Source organism: Emys orbicularis, chromosome 14 (assembly GCF_028017835.1).
Source record: "Emys orbicularis isolate rEmyOrb1 chromosome 14, rEmyOrb1.hap1, whole genome shotgun sequence".
NCBI classification, from domain to species: Eukaryota; Metazoa; Chordata; order Testudines; family Emydidae; genus Emys; species Emys orbicularis.
In genome coordinates, this window is record NC_088696.1 from 11,055,106 (window position 1) to 11,073,456 (window position 18,351).

General features: G+C 40.5%; 1 protein-coding gene across 1 annotated transcript in view; it reads right to left on the minus strand.

The window, feature by feature from the left end:
- Positions 1–3,297: 3,297 nt before the first annotated feature.
- The window catches only part of BCO1 (beta-carotene oxygenase 1), a 31,213-nt gene continuing 16,159 nt past the window's right edge, over positions 3,298–18,351 (minus strand). Inside the window, exons 3-11 of the mRNA XM_065416802.1 lie at positions 16,945–17,074; positions 15,818–15,965; positions 14,613–14,760; positions 13,083–13,303; positions 11,868–12,125; positions 9,502–9,607; positions 8,512–8,606; positions 6,115–6,226; positions 3,298–3,470 (exon numbers count right to left, since the gene is read on the minus strand). Coding sequence (XP_065272874.1) covers positions 3,298–3,470; positions 6,115–6,226; positions 8,512–8,606; positions 9,502–9,607; positions 11,868–12,125; positions 13,083–13,303; positions 14,613–14,760; positions 15,818–15,965; positions 16,945–17,074 — 1,391 coding nt within the window. The remainder of the gene's footprint in view (positions 3,471–6,114; positions 6,227–8,511; positions 8,607–9,501; positions 9,608–11,867; positions 12,126–13,082; positions 13,304–14,612; positions 14,761–15,817; positions 15,966–16,944; positions 17,075–18,351) is intronic.

Genomic DNA, 18,351 nt, shown 5'->3' on the forward strand with positions numbered 1-18,351 from the left:
ACTGCATGATTAACTTAGAGTCTGGCTTCAAGCCATTTTGATATTGTGGGCCTCTGCACATCTGAACCGCAGCTCCATGCCAGGTGTCTGAATGCCTACGCCCCAAAGTGGTGCACAAACTAGGGGAAAGTAGGCGTTCCTCTACCTACATTGCCTACAGGCCGGATCCCATAAGTGTGCTCATAGCTCGCTTACTGAAGCAGGCCCTTATAGGGAAGCTTGCACAAAATGGAAGGAGGAAGAGGCCGAGCTCCCTCATCATTTTTAGCCCAGTGGTTAGGGTACTCAGCTGGTATGTGGGAGACCCCCAGTTCAAGTCCCCCTCCACCTGGTGGGGAGAAGGGCTTTGAAAAGGGATCTGCCACGTGAGGGCCCCAACGCTGGGCTGTGGGGCTCCCTCAGTCCTGGTGCAGATGCTCCACTGTGGCTTGAAGGAAGGATTGAGCCAGAGGGAGAGAGCACACGATGAGTATGAGAATGACTCTATCGCCTGGTAGTTAGCACAGTCATGTGGGAGACCCAGGATCCAATCTCCCTACTCTAATGACTTTTTAAAATTATTTATCCACAGTGGAATAGCTTCAACATGTGAGACTGAGGGAGCGCCCTCCTCAGAATATCCTACAGCCCAGTGATTAGAGCACTCACCTAAGAGGTGGCAGAGCTCTGTTCAGATCATCCTCAGGTGGAAGGAGGACTTGAACTGCAGGTCTTCCACATCGCAGGTGAATATCCTAACCCATGGGCTAAAAGTTATGAGGGAGGCCCTCCTCTACCTCCTCGCTAAAATACCATAGGTGCCTTATGCCAAGCGAGGGTTTGGAGCAGAGACTCCCAAGCAGAGGGAAGCACCTCCCTGCAGCCTGGATTTAGGTCTCTATTGCCAAGACAGGGGCAGGGCTTAGCGCATACCCTCAATTTCATACCTCCCATTGGCTGGCTTTTGTGAATCCCATTCTGAGGCACCTGTCTCTCTCCATTCATTGTATAGGGAGCCTAGACACCGAACTCAGGCCTTGTGGAGCCCAATTATTTTCTAGGCACCTCACCATGCCTAAATTTCTTTGTGAATCTAGCCCTGTGACTCTGTACATCTTCATTAAACACATGCTCTATGTTCTTTGTACTTAGAATGTAAATTGCTAATTACAAATAGGTAGATAGTTTTCCTTCCACTTTAAGCATAATGTGTACGTTTAAAAATAAATATGAAAAAGATAAATCTGCAGTACTAAAAAACTATTGAGCAAAGAACAAAGACAAATAAAAAATCCTCCCCCAACATTAGAGAAATTTGCACCTTAAGTGCCCAGTTACAGTACAAAAATAGTCATATACTACCATGCTTGTCTGCAGTGCTTTAGCACCTCTGGGCTCTAACAATTTTTTAAACTGCAAGTATAGGGGAAGACAAAAGAGTTTTATAATCACAGTAGGGAATATTTGTCCTGTCCACTGCAACAACAGCATACCCATATTACAACACAGATGCTCCAAATTGATCATGGTGCAAATGCCTTGCCAGAGTAATGATAGACAGCACCTGTGAGTGCACAGTTATACTTGCACTGCAGATAGGCCCTAAGTGATCTCTCTTGAAAGGAGGGGGTAAGGTAGGAGCAGTGGAAATTTACCAGATGTAGAACAAAGGAGGCCAGGTGATGAGGAGGGGTTTAAAATAAAGAAACAGAGAGGAACAGGGGTCATATGGGAAGAGGAAACAGAGAGCAGGAGAGAGTAAGGTCAAAGAGCTGGGTAAGGGGCACCAGGAGGTAGAGGTCACATAGCATATAGAAACTGCACGGGGCCAGGAGTCCCTGCTTGCTTTCCTGAGTTCAGATGGCCCCAAGGACTCTGGACAACCCAAGGGATTCAGACTCCACCCAAAGAATGGCCTGGGGTAGTGAGGAAACTGAAGCAGGGACATGCATTTGTTTTGTACGATCTGTACTTTTCTGTGCTTTGTATGATTAAGTAAAGAAGAGCATAAATGTGTTAGACTGTGCTAGGTGTGTGATCATAATTGCTGCATCCCCCTGAGAGAGTTAAACCATCACCCGAAGCTTCACCCCTTTTGAGTGGAGTTCTGGGTGCGTTTAAGTAACTGGGATAGCTTGAGGGTCAGTGCTGGTTCTGAGAACCTGGGGCAGGTAAGCTGAGTTGCCTCATTTCCAAGAAGAAGGCCCATTGCTTGAGAGTCAATGCCCAAGAAATGTGCCAGAGGGGCCAAGGGAGGAACCAGTGAGGCAGTCTGCTGAAGCGTCAGAAGCTTAACCCACCCCAGGGATCCCCAGCAGCGGAAGGTTGGATTCCTCTGAGAGCAGTCCCAGTGTGTGGCCAGGAAGGGGCACTCATTAGGTTCTGTAACATTAATGGAAGCAATTCATTAAACGTAAGTATCTGAACTCTGCTAGTAATACATGCATAACAATGATAGGTTACAACAACATTAGAGGTAAAGAGACAAATCACCATTTATCTTTGAGACAATGCAGTTAAATGCCATATCAGATATTCCTAAGGGAAAACAATTACAGTGCAAAGGTAAAGATTAATTTAAATATCATTAAAATATAATTAAGTGTTAATAAAAGCATATGTTCCATTTGAAATTGTTATTTAAGCTTCAGTTTCTTCCACAAAGGACACCACCCGCTCCCTTTTTTTAATGCCACAAAATGATTCATACTGTAGAAGTTTTCTAGGCTCCTGATCAAAAAGCTGCAACACTTTAGACATTTCGCTTTGGTCTTAGTAGAGCTTTAGAAATCAAGCACCAAAGAAACAGATTTCTCTGAATCATTACTGCCGTAGCTCATACTTAAAAATATCAGGATTTCTGACAGGCGAGAGAGAGAGAATTTTGATCATATGCTGTCTTGAAACAATCCATGAAAGTTATACAAACTGGGCAAGCCTGACTCATGCTGTATGCCATATTGTAAATACAGTACCTCCCCTTTCTCAGTATAGTCAGTGACATATGGAATAAAACACAGCTCACTGCAAATAGTGTATACAACTTGTAATGTGTAAGAGAGAGGAGTGTTCAGAATTTAATTTTTGTATTCTGTTTTAACATTTAACATTCTGTTAAATGTTGCTTTTTTGCAATAGTTACTTGCCTGTTATGCATATCACTATTATTTGTAATGAAAAGTAACTTTATAGATGTAGTATTTGGTTATTCTTTGCCATGACATAAGGTGGTTCGCAAATGACAAAAGGGGTATTTCCTTAGGGTCAGTTAGGTGGGTTGTCACATTTTAATGTTCACATAGTAAGATGAAGAGACTTCTATTCACGCTCTGTGTTCAAATCCTTCTCTGGTATGAAGACTCCATGCAGGTCCAGATGCAAGTCTACATTAACTGTGGCCCGAGCCATCTCTGTGAATGTTTTAGCATCCAAGACGAGCAGGAAAGGTGCTTTCCTGGGATCTGATGTCACAATGGAGGATAAAATAAGACCTAAAAAAGTATAAATAAGGAATGTATTTCAAAAAGAGAGAGACAAACAGACTTGCTTTCCCAAATAGAAAAGGCAACATCATCAACTGATAAGTCTGTATAACCAAGGACAGCAATGAAAACTGCTTTGTGGATCAAAAAGTCTAACTAAGAATGCTAAAAAACTAATGAATGCCTCCATCCTGTTGCTGGTCTGCCTGGTGTATACCACAAAGAAAAGATGCAGAAGCAGTAGTCTCAATTAAGTATTTAATTGTGTCTCCACATCACAACTGGTAACATTGTTGGGCATCTCAGCTGTGAGGCTAGGGACTTGAATGGGTCCTAAAGACTGCACTCCTCACCCACCACTGCAGGTGGTTCCTCCAGAATAGCACTGGCAGGAGATGACATGGGAGCTTGCAATACTACTGTATCTGCTGGCCCTGGTCTGTAGTTAGATGGCTTCAGGACATTCAGTCTAGCAGTTTTGAAGAATTCTTTGATGCCAATCTGATAAAAGATGGCTCCAGTGGGCTACATGAAAAATCCAATTATTTTTAAAGTCTAGCTTGGGAGCACACACGTGAGCTGAATTTGGCCCATTGTTCCTTTGCAGGAGTGGAAGGAGGCAGTCATATGCCCAACTTTGAAGAAGGGTGACACAATGAAATGTAAGAACTAGCATGTCATCTCCCTCCTCCTATAAAATCTTATTTTGGATACTCTTACATAGACTTATTGCTTCGATAGAGGAAATAATAAGAGATTATCAGTGTGGATTTTGGAAAAATAGGTTAATTGTGGATCAAGTATTTTCAATTCATACACTACTCGAGAAAAAATAGGAATATGATCAAAATACATACATAGTTTTTATAGACTTTATAAGAAAGCATATGATAGTATATCACAAGATAGCCTCTGGGCCTCAGGGTTTTTTTCACTGACAAAATTATTAGGATGGTACAGCTGGTACTAGAATGATCCTCGAAATGGAAAACCTACCTTATGAGAGGAGACTCAAAGAGCTTGGCTTGTTTAGCCTAACCAAAAGAAGGCTGAGGGGAGATATGATTGCTCTCTATACATATAATCAGAGGGATAAATACCAGAGAGGGAGAGGAGTTATTTAAGTTAAGCACCAATGTGGATCCTAGAACAAATGGATATAACTGGCCATCAACAAGTTTAGGCTTGAAATTAGGTGAAAATTTCTAACCATCAGAGGAGTGAAGTTCTGGAGCAGCCTCCCCAGGGGAGCAGTGGTGGGCAAAAAACCTAATTGGCTTCAGGACTGAGTTTGATACGTTTATGGAGAGGATGGTATGACAGGACTGCCTACAATGGCATGTAGCCAATCTGCAACTGCTAACAGCAAATATCTCCAATGGCTGGTAATGGGACACTAGATGAGGAGGGTCCTGAGCTAATCATATCTTGGAAGGACAACCTTATGGTCTTTGACCTCATGGCTCACCAAGGAGAAGATGAAGGAATGAAGTTTAACAAAGACAAATGCAAAGTGCTCCACTTAGGAAGAAAAAATCAGTTTCACACATACAGAATGGGAAGAGACTGTCTAGGAAGGAGTACGGCAGAAAGGGATCTAGGGGTTATAGTGGACCACAAGCTAAATATGAGTCAACAGTGTGATGCTGTTGCAAAAAAAGCAAACATGATTCTGGGATGTATTAACAGGTGTGTTGTGAGCAAGACACGAGAAGTCATTCTTCTGCTCTACTCTGCTCTGGTTAGGCCTCAGCTGGAGTATTGTGTCCAGTTCTGGGCACCGCATTTCAAGAAAGATGTGGAGAAATTGGAAAGGGTCCAGAGAAGAGCAACAAGAATGATTAAAGGTCTTGAGAACATGACCTATGAAGGAAGGCTGAAAGAATTGGGTTTGTTTAGTTTGGAAAAGAGAAGACTGAGAGGGGACATGATAGTAGTTTTCAGGTATCTAAAAGGGTGTCATGAGGAGGAGGGAGAAAACTTGTTCACCTTAGCCTCTGAGGATAGAACAAGAAGCAATGGGCTTAAACTGCAGCAAGGGAGGTCTAGGTTGGACATTAGGAAAAAGTTCCTAACTCTCAGGGTGGTTAAACACTGGAATAAATTGCCTAGGGAGGTTGTGGAATCTCCATCTCTGGAGATATTTAAGAGTAGGTTAGATAAATGTCTATCAGGGATGGTCTAGACAGTATTTGGTCCTGCCATGCGGGCAGGGGACTGGACTCGATGACCTCTCGAGGTCCCTTCCAGTCCTAGAATCTATGAATCTATGAATAATACTGAGAAAGATCTAAGAGCGCTTAATGTGAATTACCGTTAACAGAAAAAATTACCATTAATGGGGAAAATATGCCATTGAGAGAAAGAGGTTAGGGCAGATGGTGAAAGAAGTTAAGGAACTCCATCTCCATGGTCTACAGAGCTAGGGAGAAGTAGTAGCAGACATCTTTGTTTGCAGGACCACAATGGCTGAGGCTAATTTTACTTACCCCATGGCACTGTTGCTCAGTGGAATAGATTTCATATTAAAGGTCATTGACAATAAAACAGTTAAAATTTCTGATTCTTCATTGCAAGTCATCTTGACAGTGAAGGGCTCTGCATACTTATATATATTTTTATCCCCAATTTCTTACAAGAGCAGTCTGCTTACCATCATCCTCTTCTTTTAAATTAGGACTGGGAACAAAGACCGGCTCGGCTGGCCAGCAGTGCTCCTCCTCCCAGCTGAGCTTTTTCTTTGTCAGAACATCAACTTTTGCTATCTAAATTATTAAGACAAAAATAATTCTTCAGTCTCCATTCTAGCTCTTAATTTCAAAATCATTCTGTGTACCGTACAACAGAGTGGCTGGGTAAAATGACAGGATCAGTACTGCAAGTCAGGAAGCAATGAGACATAATTACTCCAGCATGCCACAGATGAAATATTTGGAAAACTTTAGGCTCCTCAGTCATGTTTAGTGGCTGTATAGCCACAGAATCTTGTTTGTATTTAATCGGAGACAATTTCACTTTAGAGACTTGAGAGCAGAAATTGATACTGTTTTACTACATTACAACTATACCTGTCAACCAAGGATCTCAAAGCATTTCACAAACGTTAGTTAATTATTTAAGCCAGATGACATCTCTGTGTCAGGTGAGTCAATAATATTATTCCCCCATTTTACAGAACAGGAGCCTGACACACAAAGTTTAAGTGACCTGCACAAGGTCGCACAGGACCCTTATAGCAAAGCAAGGAATAAAATTCAGAACCTCCTGATCCTTAGTCCTGTGGTTTAATCATTTTCTTTGTGTGTGACCTCAGTCTTTACAGAAGTAAAAACCTTAAGTAGTTAAACAGGACAAATATTAAAACAAAATCAAAGAGACAAGGTGAGTGAGGTAATATCTTTTATTGGACCAATGTCTGTTGGTGAAAGAGACAAGTCTTTGAGTTTACACAGAGCAGAAGAACTCATTGTCAGCTTGAAAGCTTGTCTCTTTCGTCACCCGAGGTTGGTCCAATGAAAGATATTACCTCACCCACCTTGTCTCTCTAATGTCCTGTGACCAACACAACTACAACTACACTGCAAAAAGCAAAATCAGTTCATTGTGATGGTTTAAGTAGCTAATAAACCAGTGGGGCCAGGATTTCACCCATGTACTGTAAATATAGCAGTAAATATCTCCACATCTCAGCAATGGGCTAAGTGCCTGAGCAACCCAACGCCCAGTATGACAGAGTTACTATTATCTTCTGTATGCATCTGCACTGCTAAAGGTAAATCACTGTTCCCATTCTGAACCCAAAATCTGAAGAGATCCCTGATTTAGAACTTAAAGGTGTTTAAATGAATTATAAGATACAATATACAAAACAATATCAGATGTCTTCATTGCACCTACTGCATATCACAGATGCCCAATGTAAAAAACAAAACAAAAAAACCCCACCTCTTAACAACTATGGTTTTATTTAAGTCATTTGTAAAGGAGGATTATCTTTGTTAGAAATCACAAACTTGCTGATTTGTTTGAGCTAGTGTCAGATACGCTGACAAACATTTTATTGCATCATTGACTATATAATATTACAGATCCAACTTTATTTTGTAATCAGCTGGGATAATTAAAAACAGGAACAATTAGTGAACTCTATCTACTTGGCCTTATATTCTCTCAGTAGGTTTTAGGATAGATTTTGCTGAATGAGCAAAAATTATCAAGAGCCAGCTTGTCTATATAACTTTCTCCTACCCTCAGTTAATAGGACTGTCCAGCTTATAATATCAGAGGGGTAGCCGTGTTAGTCTGGATCTGTAAAAAGCAACAGAGAGTCCTGTGGCACCTTTAAGACTAACAGATGTATTGGAGCATAAGCTTTCGTGGGTGAATGCCCACTTCGTCGGATGCAACTTATAATGAACTTGTGTTCTAAGAAGTATCTCTTTAAAAACTGGTATCATGGAGGAGTGTGGGGCTGGGACTCTTCCAGTCTAGGGATGGTGCCCCAACACAAGTTAAAGCTTCCTGAAAACATCAGAGGATCAGAGTGAAGGGTACGTTGTGATGAAATAGACATCTCTGTATGTGGTAATAACAACAGTCCGTATTCTCAGCTGGTGTTAAGTGGACATTGCTCCATAATGAAACTACACTGATTTATAGCAGCTGAGAATCTGGCCCAATTGGTTTATTTTTGTCATGTGGCAATGTAGGACTTATGTCCTTAACTTTTAATCCTTTTGCTTTTAAGTGCCGGAGTTTGTAAATGTGATACGTAAACATATTGTTGTGACTTACTTGTTTAAGAAATGTGGATTTTTTTTAATTTTTGGAACATTCACATTACAGAGCAGAACCACAGGCTAATAATGTTCCAATTCTGACCTCACAACCAGGCAGTTTCGCTATGGTTGTATGGATGTAGGTCAGGGCATAATTTGGACCATGTAGGTTAGCTAGTGAAATAAACTGCCTTCACTATTTGCACACTGTTTAATTTGATTTGGGTTATACGAATACAGTCATGCAATATGCAATCAGTGTTATATTATACCTTTGTGGGAACTGGACTCCACTGAACTTCTGTTGCATAGATATATCTGTATTTTTTGCCATTATAATCATAGTTGATGCGAGGCAGCTCTATTCCTACAGGTAAAGTGAAACATACATACTGGTAACAAGGAAGGAAAATAGCACAACTGTACATCTAAGACATGTTAAAAAAAATGAAGCACATATAGTCAAGATCTTCAGAAAAGATCTTCAGTTAACTTCTGCAATATATATTCCTTGGCAGGGACTAAGTTAAATTTGCTTAGACTTTATGTACAGATATATGAATATATTTTTTAAAAAATGAAAGCTGAACAAGTATATAGGTGATACAAATTCATAAACCACTGACATTTCACTCTCATGGTTTAGCCACAGCCTCATAATCTCCCAATGTATTTATATTCTTACTGTTCAGTTACCTTTCATTTTTCCACAAATACATAGTTTACCTGTGAGGTGCAACTGGAGATCTCTTCCCCAAATTAAAAATAGATAAAGGTATGCATATAGATAATCTTGCATATTTAGATCCCATGATCTCAGATCTGACCTGAAACCTTAGTGTCATGATATTTTGAGCATTCGTAATCTACCTGTTCCTTGGACAGATATTCACATTAGATTTACATTAATTATTCATTTAGCCTGGATCTAGCAGTTAGGTCACTGAGGTGAAACCATGTGGCCATGCGGCACCTCACTGTTTACCTCCAGGACCTGACTGCTAGATCAGGGCTAGATTATATAGGAGTATTTAAGAGATATTAGCAGGGATGCTGTAACAATTTGTATAGTGGGGGTGCTGAAAGCCATTGAACCAAACCGTAATCCCTGTATATGATGGAAACCATTTCAAGCCAGGGGGTGCTGTCACACTTCCAGCACCCCCACTTTAAGCACCCCTGATATCATACTAGACTCTGTTATTATAATGCACCTACATTTAAGAAAATACAATGGAAGATTTTTAATGAACACATCTCACCTTCACATAACATTTCAGGCTGACAATAGATGTTTCCATCTTTTTCTTTCAGAGCAGTTGCAGTAGTTGATGGAAGTTTGACTAAATTAGTACCTACTTCTGCATCCTTTAAAAAAAAAAAAAAAAAAGTAATATATGGAGATATACCTATCTCATAGAACTGGAAGGTCATTGAGTCCAGTCCCCTGCCTTCACTAGCAGGACCAAGTACTGTCCCTGACAGGGTTTTTTTGGGGGGGGGGCCAGATCCCTAATTGGCCCCCTCAAGGATTGAGCTCATGACCCTGGGTTTAGCAGGCCAATGCTCAAACCACTGAGCTATCCCTCCTTCCTGCAAGAGAGCAATGCTAAAAACAAGACATTTTAAAGGACATATTTCTAATTTAGGACTTCCATCAAGGTTGATTTTACTGTATGTAAATTGCTATTAGGTTCCATTTGGCATAAGCCAGATGATCCAACTTCAAAAGGCTGCTTTCTCAGAGGCATTTCTCCTCTTGCATTATTAGACTATGAGCATTTCCATTTAAAAGCCCTTAATTTGCAGGGGATTCTAATAAATCAGCTATAGGTCAAACTTGATAAAGATGTCAGCCAGATGGTATTTTTGCTTTATCACAGAAGCAGTGTAAATTCATCATGTTATTTGGGAGTTAGGGCTAAAGGCTGGGATTTTCACAGTCATTTAAGGGAGTGAGGCACCTATGTCAATAGGGCTTGGACTCTCATATCCCTTCAACTCCTTTGAAAAGCCCAGTGTATAAAAAAAATAATGTAATGGCTTCTCATTTTAAGTGTGTGTGTGTGCGCGCGCGTGCATGGGGAGGGTGTTATCTTCCTCACATATTATCCTCAACAGACAATGCTAAACAGACACCATGGACATCAGGGGTTGGCAACCTTTCAGAAGTGGTGTGCCGAGTCTTCATTTATTCACTCTAATTTAAGGTTTTGCGTGCCAGTAATACATTTTAACGTTTTTAGAAGGTCTCTTTCTAGAAGTCTATAATATATAACTAAACTATTGTATGTAAAGTAAATAAGGTTTTAAAAATATTTAAGAAGCTTCATTTAAAATTAAATTAAAATGCAGAGCCCCCTGGACCAGTGGCCAGGACCTGGGCAGTGTGAGTGCCACTGAAAATCAGCTCGCGTGCCACCTTTGGCACGCGTGCCATAGGTTGCCTACCCCTGATGTACATTGATGCCATTTGGTGCTTTTTAAAAAGCTTAACACTGATATTTACTTTAATGAAAATGCCCCTGAGTGTTCACATTAGTAGTTCAATGAGATTTTTCAGTATAGTGTCTTTCTGTACAACGTTGCTGAATTCTTAGACTGCAAGATAGGAAGGCAGGACAATTTGAGCGGATCCATCATAAGAATGCAAGAACGGCCATACTGGGTCAGAACAACAGTCCATCTAGCCCAGTATCCTGTCTTCTGACAATGGCCACTGCCACATGCTTCAGAGAAAATTAACAGAACAGGGCAATTTGAAGTTATCCATCCCCTGTCGTGCTTCCCAGCTTCTGGCAGTGGGAGGTTAGGAACACCCAAAGCATGGGGTTTCATCTTTGACCATCTTGGCTATTAGCCATTTTTCTTCTCCATGCATCAAATGTATCCTCCTGCATTGCTGCAGGACTGTTTTCATGGCATTAACAAGACCCAGTTTCCAGGGCGTAACAAGGCAGACAGTATCAGCCATTCCAAACTGAATCAGGCTGAAACTTGCCTGGCAAGTTGCTGAGCAGTAAATCAGATTTTCCTACAAAACAATGATGTAAAACATTTAAGCTGTTTCAAAGCTACAGAAAGGTTTGATCCTTCTCCCCACTTTAGTAAAGCTCTCATTGAAATAAAAATCCCATCATCTTCATAAAATTACTATTGAAAAGCAGCTAAGGGGTTTTTTTCAGGGAGGGGTTGGTGGGTAAGTTGCGGGGGGTGGGGTGAGGGATGATTTTTCACAGGCTTCCATTAATGGGCATCAGATTGTATGTGCAAAAACCCATGCTTGCACCTGCCAATCAAGAGCCATATTGATACATTTATTCATGTGGGGTAGCACCTTGCCCCACAAACAGTTCCATTGACTTTGAAGAGACTAGTCAAGTTGAACAGGACCTTTCTCCATGAAGAAAGGAATCAGAAGCTGGCACCAAGTAACTGCCCATTGCTTGTGCAAATATAAATCGCCCTGCGCACACAAACAAACAATTACATACCCCCCCCAAATTTTGTGGATATCATTTAAAAAATCAGGAATTTGGACGTGGCCTAGCAAACCAATGCTTCATATGCTTTTTCTTTTAGTGAGTTATTCAAAATTACTGCTCAAATACAATACATTAAATGTTACCTTGTCAAACCCCAGAGGAACCACAAATCGCTTGCAGGCTGGTATGGCAGTGAGTTTGGTGTTTTTCTCCAAGTCTTCATTCAGGTTTTTTAAATAGAACATTTGATATAGACTATTGTCCGGATAGGAAATTACATCAATAACAACATGGCCGTCCTCCTCATAAGCATTCACATGGTGAAAAAGGACCATGGCATCTGTATAAATCTTGGTGGATATATCCTTTTTGGTCTTTTTGTCTATGAGGTGAATCCAAGTCTGAAAGACGTCAAACACGCTAATGTTTAGTAAGCAGCAAATAACATTTTTTTTTAAAAAAATAAGTATTTCATTGCAAACCAGTGTTTCCAACTCGATGATGGCACATTTGCTTTGTTTATAATGACATATTTGGAGTACTCCGGTTGTGCCATTAAGCGGCGAGATTCTGGGTAAGAGGCACAGCACAGAGCATGCAAGCTGGAGGTGGGGTGAGGCAGCAGCTTTCACCCCACCTTTACACCTTCCCAATTCAGGGCTGCTCTGGGAGCTGAAGTGGCCCCCATAAAAATTTAGGACCCCTGGGAGGTGTCTAAATTACAGTCACCTGTCTCACCTGACCGGAATCTCCACAGTGCTACATGCAGAGGTCCAACATGCCCTCTCCCACATGGTTCCAACTCTGGCATACCAGGGGCATCCTCAGAAGACAGCTTGCAGTTGCCTTCTTCTGTTTCTGCATTAGGAGAATTCTCCCTCAGGCGAATCCAGGGTTTTTAGAGTGCCTTTATGCCAATCTGACCTCTTGCCTCATGTAAAGGAGCCAGAATGGGGATTAGAATCTCACCTAAAGTCTTTACACTTATAGACCTAAATGTGTATACTATTATATAGTACATTGTTTAAACTAGAGGTGATTGTACATGGTTACTTGACATGACAGATGAGCAGAATCTCTCTGCTGGTGTGGGATATTTCTAATAGTACCCAATACTATCCTTTTTCTCAGTTATCTCAACACCAGAGATTTACTTATGGGAATTTTAGGTGGGGTGGGATAGGATTCTTAAGGAAAGATCCTGCTAGCTACTGAAAATATATATAGGAAGAGAGGGGGAAACACATTCCTCCAATGGGAAGTGACTGAAATTTTGCAGCAAGGGAAAATATAGTATAGAGTGGGAATGATTATTGCCCTGGCTACCCTCACTGCTTGGCACATAGTAGGAAAGGTACCTTATCTTCTTTATGGAAAGAAAGGCAGGACGCCCAGTTGACACCTCTGAAGTAGGCAGTTGCCAACTTGAGAATGTCCAGTTTGAATGGCTGCTCTATGAAGATGATATAATTTTCTGTAACTCCAAAACTGTGATAGTAGCTTGGGTGAAGGAGAGACTGGGAAGGGATAGAGCACAACACTTCCAGGTGTTTGAGACAGGATTTCTTCTTTTCTTTCTCTAAACATAAATTAGAAAGATAAACTGTAATTATGTAAATAATAGTTGCCACTCAGTGAGATTCCTTTACATTCTCCTCTTAGGGGCAGAGTTCCTTCCCTTCTCCAGGATTAGCAGGGGAATTGGCCCCCTAGCTGACAACCACACAGATAAGACCAGGGCCATCCATGCAGAGGACCTGAGCCTTTGCAGTTACTCCCAGCCCCTGGGGAGTTACTCACAGGCCACTGCCCCTGAAGCTCCAGCATGGAGGGGGACAGAAGTTAAGTACTGTACGTACTGACAGCTGTACAGAAGGGACTGTATGGCCCCATGCTAGTGTAACCTCCTGGTGAGCTTGTGCTTCTGGTCACCCGCTGTGCCACAGATTATGTGAGTCTATTACAACCCTACCTATAGTGCCTGGCTCTTAAATTGTAGCCGTTCATTCTTTTCCCTCTGGAGGGCACAAGTTCAATCCTGGGGTGTTGGCCATAGAGTAACAGCTACGTTAGCAGCCAGGCCCTGCCCCATTGCTACGTTTAACAGAAATGCACAGAAAGTAGATCACCGTGAAGAAGAAAAGGTGAGTGACTGTACAAGCTGCGACGTGAGTGCAAAGAAACCAATGAACAGCCTTTGCTTTGGTGAGGGCTAACATTGGCAAAGCTGGTGAGGAATGGGACCTACATACAGTTTCATGTATTATGCCTGGCTCTAACCAAACACTGTCTGTCCCCACTTTTATAAGCATTTTCACTCACTGTCCTTTTCCCTGAAAATATATTTATAAAGAAAGACACATTTTACAAATTCAAACACCAAATACTACATGCTGGATACATTTTTTTTCTGTGCATCATTTCTTAACATATCTCACAACACAGAGAATGGCAAGCTAGGAGTAGGGACCAATCCTTCTGAAACAACAACATTCTTCTGTACTGAAATATGAACAGGAAAAAGTGATAAAGATGAACCTTTTCAAACACCAAATACCCAACCAGGCCGAGCAGCTAGTTCAGGAGTCCCATCAGTCTTTTTCAAAATAACTTTAAGGAATGTACTTATAGACTTATACAGACATATGTACTTAAAAATTTATAAATATTATAATTTAAATGGAATGTAATTTACATGCAGTTTCTCACTACCTGTCACCTTAACAGTGAAATGTCAAATGTCTTTGTACAAAGAAGTGATGTTAAAAAACAAACAGTGATTCAGTTGGTTTCTAGACCATTTGTGGCACAGCCCTCCACCTTCAGAAGAAAACAACAACAACAAACTAACAAGGAACTCAGAGACACTAGCAGAAGCCATCTCTTACCTGGCACTGAGGAAGGAATCTTAAAAATAACATATTTTGTCTTCCCCTTGTCAACTATAGAGGTGCCCATATTGAGAACATTTCCAGCGCTGTCATAATGGGGATGAGAAGTCGCCAGGTTCACCGCTACATATTTATTGTAGTCAACCTAACAAAGTGACAGCATAAGGATTTATAAAGAGTATGTGAAATTACTTAGCCTACATCACAAAAACTATCATCACCTTTGGCACTAGTGGCATTCCCATTGGCAACCCCAGCACAAAGGCCAAAGACTCAGGCCCTGTTTCAGGAAAGCCTCCCAATTCAGGAAACAACTTGCTTAACTTTTAAGTCTTTAAGTTAAAAACATTGAATTCAGTGGGACTTAAGCATGTGCTTAAATTATTTCCTTATTTGGGGCTTGAATGGGTCATGGATGCTGAGCTTTTGATCCTGAAGGTCACCTCCGGGATGAGGCACATGGGAAGAGGTTTGTGTAAGCAAAGGTAATTGCCATTGCCAATCCCTTACTGAATGGGCTTCACATAGCAAGGCTGTTAAACCAGCAGCTTTCATGATTTATTTAAAGTTGATAAACAGTATTATAGGAGGGGAAAGGGACTGGGAAGTTATACATAGTAGAAAAGGTTAACTAAAAACCATGTCTTAATGCATTTAGACTCACTTTTTTAGAAAATTAAAGAAATGTCTTGCATAAGGAAATTCAGATGGTATAATGACTGAGAAAGTTGTGATATAACTGGCCTAGAGAATTAATTACACATTATATAAATTGTTGCATAATAGGGCGAGCTTGTAGGGCCATTAATCAAAAGGAATAATCCAAATAATCAGATGCCATAAGCACAAGACCTGACATTATGCCTACAGCCAAGTAGGATTATGCGCAAGTTAAAACTGCAAAAGCCAATACTTACCCTAAGACACCGGGGATTTTGTAGTTTGAAAGAAATGAAGAATAAAATATTGTAAGTTAAAATAACTGACATTATAAGTTGGCATCTACAGCAACTACCCCAGTCTCCATGGCTCCCAAATGGCCTGTTCTGACACAGGAAGCACAGGATAAAAAAAATTTGATCTTTCTACATTTACTTATATCAAATTTGGCCGCCTTTAACCTGACACCCCGGGCTGTAAAGGTCAGCATGACACCGTATTCATTAGCAGATAAAGCATCCATGCTGGATACCATGTTTTACCTTCTCTAATGTCTCCAGAGTGTGAGGATTAATTTTCCTAATGAAGTTAGTCTCGCTTGTAGCATAATAATCCTCACCAGTTTTCATAATATTGATCAGGCAGTTGTCTGTGAACTCAGGAATGGTGTGGGACAAGTAGCAGAATGCCCTGTGGGGATGAAAATTTCATATACATATATTAATCTTTGAGAAGATCAGCTATTTTATAGTTGCTTTCACTTTCAAATAGAACAGAAATGATCATGGCTCTGTTTGTTACTTGTTTTGTGTTATCCTCCCCTTGAGCCACTCATAGAACTGAAAGTTGTGCCTGCTATTGGAGAGCAGGATGTGACCTGTATGCAGCACAATCATTGGAAGTGGGTTTATTATTTAATTTGTACTATCTCTGCTGGCTGGTCCTACAGCAACACAGTACAACATGTTTTGGGCCAAATTTTCAACCACTCTTAACCCAATCTGGAAGTGTGAACACACACAACTGCTGCTTTTGCATGCACAAACAGTTCATCTAATATCTGGCCAATCTTGCTCCTATTGGAGTCAATGGCAAAACAACCATTGACTTGAATGGGAGTAGACACTATTGTGTGTGTGTGTGCGCATGCTTCTCCATGCAGTTAGAGATCACATTTTGAAAGTCTGGCCCAGTAGGTCATAGAGATTGGTACCTTTTTCAATAGGCTTTGGTAAGAACGTGGTGGATTAATACTCCTTCTGACAATACATTTTTATTCCCAAGAATATTCCCTATCATATTACAACAGTGTTAAAATAAAGACTTTGGGCATAAACTGCTTCATAGTTTTCTGTAATACTTGCTTAAAGAAATCAAAAGATTTATTGGAACACTGCAAGTAATAACTCCAGCACACACAGGCAGGACTTAATGTTGTAGTTGTTACTTGCAATGTGCCAATAAATCCTTTGATTTCTATAAGCGAGTATTAAATTTTTAAAACTGTATACAGAGACTGGGAATCAGATCCCTGGCATTGCCAATGGCGTGTCAATTTTAAACTTGCATACAAACAGAGGGGCTTATTTTGTATGTGCAGAGGGGGAATAGAAAAGCAGTTGTGTTGGAGAAATAGAAAGCAGAACCTCGTTGGAAAAACATTGCTTACTTGGCAAATAGGTTTTTGCATGGATCTGGATAAGCCATAGTTCCAAACTCTGACACCACAATTCTGTTTGCTTCTATATTGCAATTATATGTGTCACTGCGGAGGTATTTACTTCTGTAGTAAACTTCGCCTGAGAAAGGGCAAACAAAATCTTTGTATTACATGCATACTGAGAAGATATTTATTTTCCTTAGAAAATTAATATAGAACACCTGTCAGATAAAGAAATTACAGTAGACCATCGTCTGGTTAGCCTCCAGTTAAGCAGACTATGGATTGTTTTCAACCCCTCATTTTTCAGAAGGTGTTTTGTGTCTCTGAAAAATTTCAGGGGAAAATGGGGCTGTGCTCTACTTTATTCCCATTGTTTATACTTATAGGCTGTCAACACTGATAGCCCAAATTTTGACTTACCCACTTTCCTTGGTTCACAAAACTTTTAGGCAATATTTTGTGTATGGGGTGTTGAGAAAAAGGTTTTAAACTAAAAATGCCAGCACTCGAAAGCAACTCTATATTGACTTATCTACATGTGCACATGAAGGAGCAGGAAGAATAAATTGTAAATTTCAAGTTCCTAAGGAATTGTTACAACAAACATTGAGGGAGTTCTAAAATTACACTGGTCTACAATTTTTGAGAAGTCGTCTGCTTCAGAGATAAAATGTGCTATTTATTATGTATTTTGATGTGCTGAATTCAAATATGACAATTAAAACAACTGATTGGCTACTGTTTCTAAGATATTTAAGTTTTTACATTTTATGTCTATGTATATTGTGTAGATAGTAGAGTTTTAATCATAAATTGTAAACCTAGGTCTTTTCATGTGTTTACGGTTGCTTTACATGATAATATTTCACCTGTCCTGTTTATGTAACACTTTAAAAATCAGCAAAAGTGTTATATAAATAAAATTTATTATGAAACAAAAGGCAAAAAACTATTATGTACATAGTTTAGTCCTATTCAGTGTCTACTCAGCGCTTCTTGGCTTGTCTCTTGTATTCATTAAATGGAGCATCTCTTGTCACTGTCCAGCAATAGTCTGCAAGCATTGATGGGCTCCATTTGCCCTGATAGCGTTTCTCCATTGTTGCAATGTCCTGGTGAAATCGCTCGCCGTGCTCGTTGCTCACTGCTCCGCAGTTCGGTGGGAAAAAATCTAGATGAGAGTGCAAAAAATGTATCTTTAGTGACATGTTGCAACCAAGGCTTTTGTATGCCTTGAGGAGGTTTTCCACCAACAACCTGTAGTTGTCTGCCTTGTTGTTTCAGAGAAAATTTATTGCCACTAACTGGAAGGCTTTCCATGCCGTCTTTTCCTTGCCACGCAGTGCATGGTCAAATGCATCATCTCGAAGAAGTTCACGAATCTGAGGACCAACAAAGACACCTTCCTTTATC